The 2,507-nt window shown below is 44.5% G+C and overlaps 1 protein-coding gene across 5 annotated transcripts in view; it reads right to left on the minus strand.

The window, feature by feature from the left end:
• Nucleotides 1-575: 575 nt before the first annotated feature.
• LOC128632495 (NACHT, LRR and PYD domains-containing protein 3) overlaps nt 576-2,507 on the minus strand; it is a 17,480-nt gene continuing 15,548 nt past the window's right edge. For all 5 annotated transcript variants that reach the window (XM_053679374.1, XM_053679373.1, XM_053679375.1 and 2 more), the window contains 2 exons: nt 1,296-1,472; nt 576-1,173 (listed from right to left, as the gene is read on the minus strand). In XM_053679374.1, the coding sequence (XP_053535349.1) occupies nt 1,137-1,173; nt 1,296-1,472 (214 nt within the window). In that variant the 3' untranslated portion in view covers nt 576-1,136. The remainder of the gene's footprint in view (nt 1,174-1,295; nt 1,473-2,507) is intronic.

The raw sequence follows: 2,507 nt of genomic DNA on the forward strand, positions 1-2,507 counted from the left end.
TGTACCGGCTTGGTCGTCTATGCCAAATCCCCGTAAGGCTGATATAGAGGATTTACAGTGTAAATGTTATCCCTATAAGACCGGTGTACCGGCATGACTCTGCTATGATTCCTTCTTATTTAATTATTATTTTTTGACCCGGAAGGTTGATGACGTCACGACGTGATTACGTTTTTACGCCGGCATTACGATGAAGACCCAAGCGTGAATATTGGTGTACTAGTAGAAGTGAACTAAAAATGCCAAAGCGAAAAAGCTAATCGTGTTCCAGCTAAAGTTACACCTACAGTGAACACAGGTACATCTAAAACAGTGGGGATGGACATACACAGTTACACAGGCGAGAGCGAGGATTCTAGATAGAGACAGCAGTGAAATTTCAGGCGATGTTGAAACCGAAACTGATAGAGACGCAAACTCATGATTCAGACCCTGATCCGTCTTCATCTTCAGCATCAACCAGTGCGACTGACACTGCAGGGGTCTGGAGTCATAACGGGACCATTTCTGTGCATTCGGGAAAACACTACCTGCTGGTCTGATTACCAACAGAAACTTGACTTATAGCACTAAAATGCATTTATTTATTTATTATTTATAAAGGCATTGACCACGCTGATGCTCGTATGGTACTTCTAAATGAGTAGAAGGATTTTAGCGAGCATTTTTCGTCATTTCTCTAGTTAAGAATTGTGCTCTAAGTGGAGTAAAAACACTGAAGTGCTTCATTTTCAAAGTAATATTACACAAATACATTATTATAAGTTGTTTCAAGGCCTAAAAATGTTCAAATTAAAATGTTGATTTTGGCTCAGGAACTCGGGGTTGGCGTGCTGTTTCTCAGGGGAATATAGGGTTATGGGACATAATACTGTGGGAACTAAGGGGTAAGAGGGTTCAGCCTCGTCAGTCTCCATCCCCGGGGCAGATCGGTGCCGTTGCTTTGTACAGCAGATATTTGGTTACGTGTGTTGATTTCTCCTGTGTACGACCTTCTGCCTGTTCTTGACTTTGTTTCTGCTCTGCCCCTTTAAGTTTAATGATTCAGCTCCCAAACTGCTGGAAATGTGGGACGGGTTCTAACTCTTCACCGAGACTGCATTATCCTGGAGAAGAGGTTTGAGGTGAGACTCCTGTCATACGCCAGTCCTGGTGAGTGTATTATAGTTAATGCTGTAAGACAGAGAAGAACATCAGTGTAAACACACACACACACACACACACACACACACACACACACGTGCATTATTCAGTATGATACAGTAGAGTAAAGAGACAGTAAGTCAGTAACTCACTGTAGTGTCTCCAGGTTACAGTGTGGATCCTTCAGTAGATCAGAGAGCAGCTTCACTCCTGATTCTCCTGGATTATTACCATTCAGATCCAGTTCTCTCAGGTGTGATGAGGAGTTTGACCTCAGAGCAGAAGCCAGAGCAGCACAACCTTCATCTGTAATCCTGCAGTAACACATCCTGCAAGAAAGAAAACCTTCTCACACTTAACACACTCAGTTTTAGCTCTGAAAACATCCACTACACAAAATCTTTATACACACAACATTTACTCTCATCTCACACACACAACAATGACATCACATCACTACAATTACAGTCACCACAGAGCGAAACTGTGTGTGTGTGTATGTGTGTGTGTGTGTGTGTGTGTGTACCTCAGTATCTCCAGTGTACAGTGTGTGTGTTTGTGAGTGTGTGTGAGTGTGTGTGAACCTCAGTGTCTCCAGTGTACAGTGTGTGTGTGTGTGTGAACCTCAGTGTCTCCAGTGTACAGTGTGTGTGTGTGTGTGTGTGTGTATGTGTGAGAGTGTGTGTGTGTGTGTGTACCTCAGTATCTCCAGTGTACAGTGTGTGTGTGTGTGTGTGTGTGTGTGTACCTCAGTATCTCCAGTGTACAGTGTGTGTGTGTGTGTGTGTGTGTGTGTGTGTGTGTGTATGTGTGTGTGTACCTCAGTATCTCCAGTGTACAGTGTGTGTGTGAGTGTGTGTGTGTGTGAGAGAGTGTGTGTGTGTACCTCTGTATCTCCAGTGTACAGTTTGTGTGTGTGTGTACCTCAGTATCTCCAGTGTACAGTGTGTGTGTGTGTACCTCAGTATCTCCAGTGTACAGTGTGTGTGTGTGTGTGTGTGAGTGTACACTGGAGATACTGAGGTACACACACACACAGTGTGTGTGTGTGTGTGTGTGTGTGTGTGTGAGTGTGTGTGTACCTCAGTATCTCCAGTGTACAGTGTGTGTGTGTGTGTGTGTGAGTGTGTGTGTACCTCAGTATCTCCAGTGTACAGTGTGTGTGTGTGTGTGTGTGTGTGTGTGCGTGTGCACCTCAGTATCTCCAGTGTACAGTGTGTGTGTGTGAGTGTGTGTGAGTGCGTGTGTGTACCTCAGTATCTCCAGTGTACAGTGTGTGTGTGTGTGTGTGTGTGTGTGTGTGTGTGTGTGTACCTCAGTATCTCCAGTGTACAGTGTGTGTGTGTGTGTGTGTGTGTGTGTGT

This window comes from Ictalurus punctatus, unplaced genomic scaffold (genome assembly GCF_001660625.3).
Source record: "Ictalurus punctatus breed USDA103 unplaced genomic scaffold, Coco_2.0 tig00064088, whole genome shotgun sequence".
In the NCBI taxonomy this organism is placed as follows: domain Eukaryota; kingdom Metazoa; phylum Chordata; class Actinopteri; order Siluriformes; family Ictaluridae; genus Ictalurus; species Ictalurus punctatus.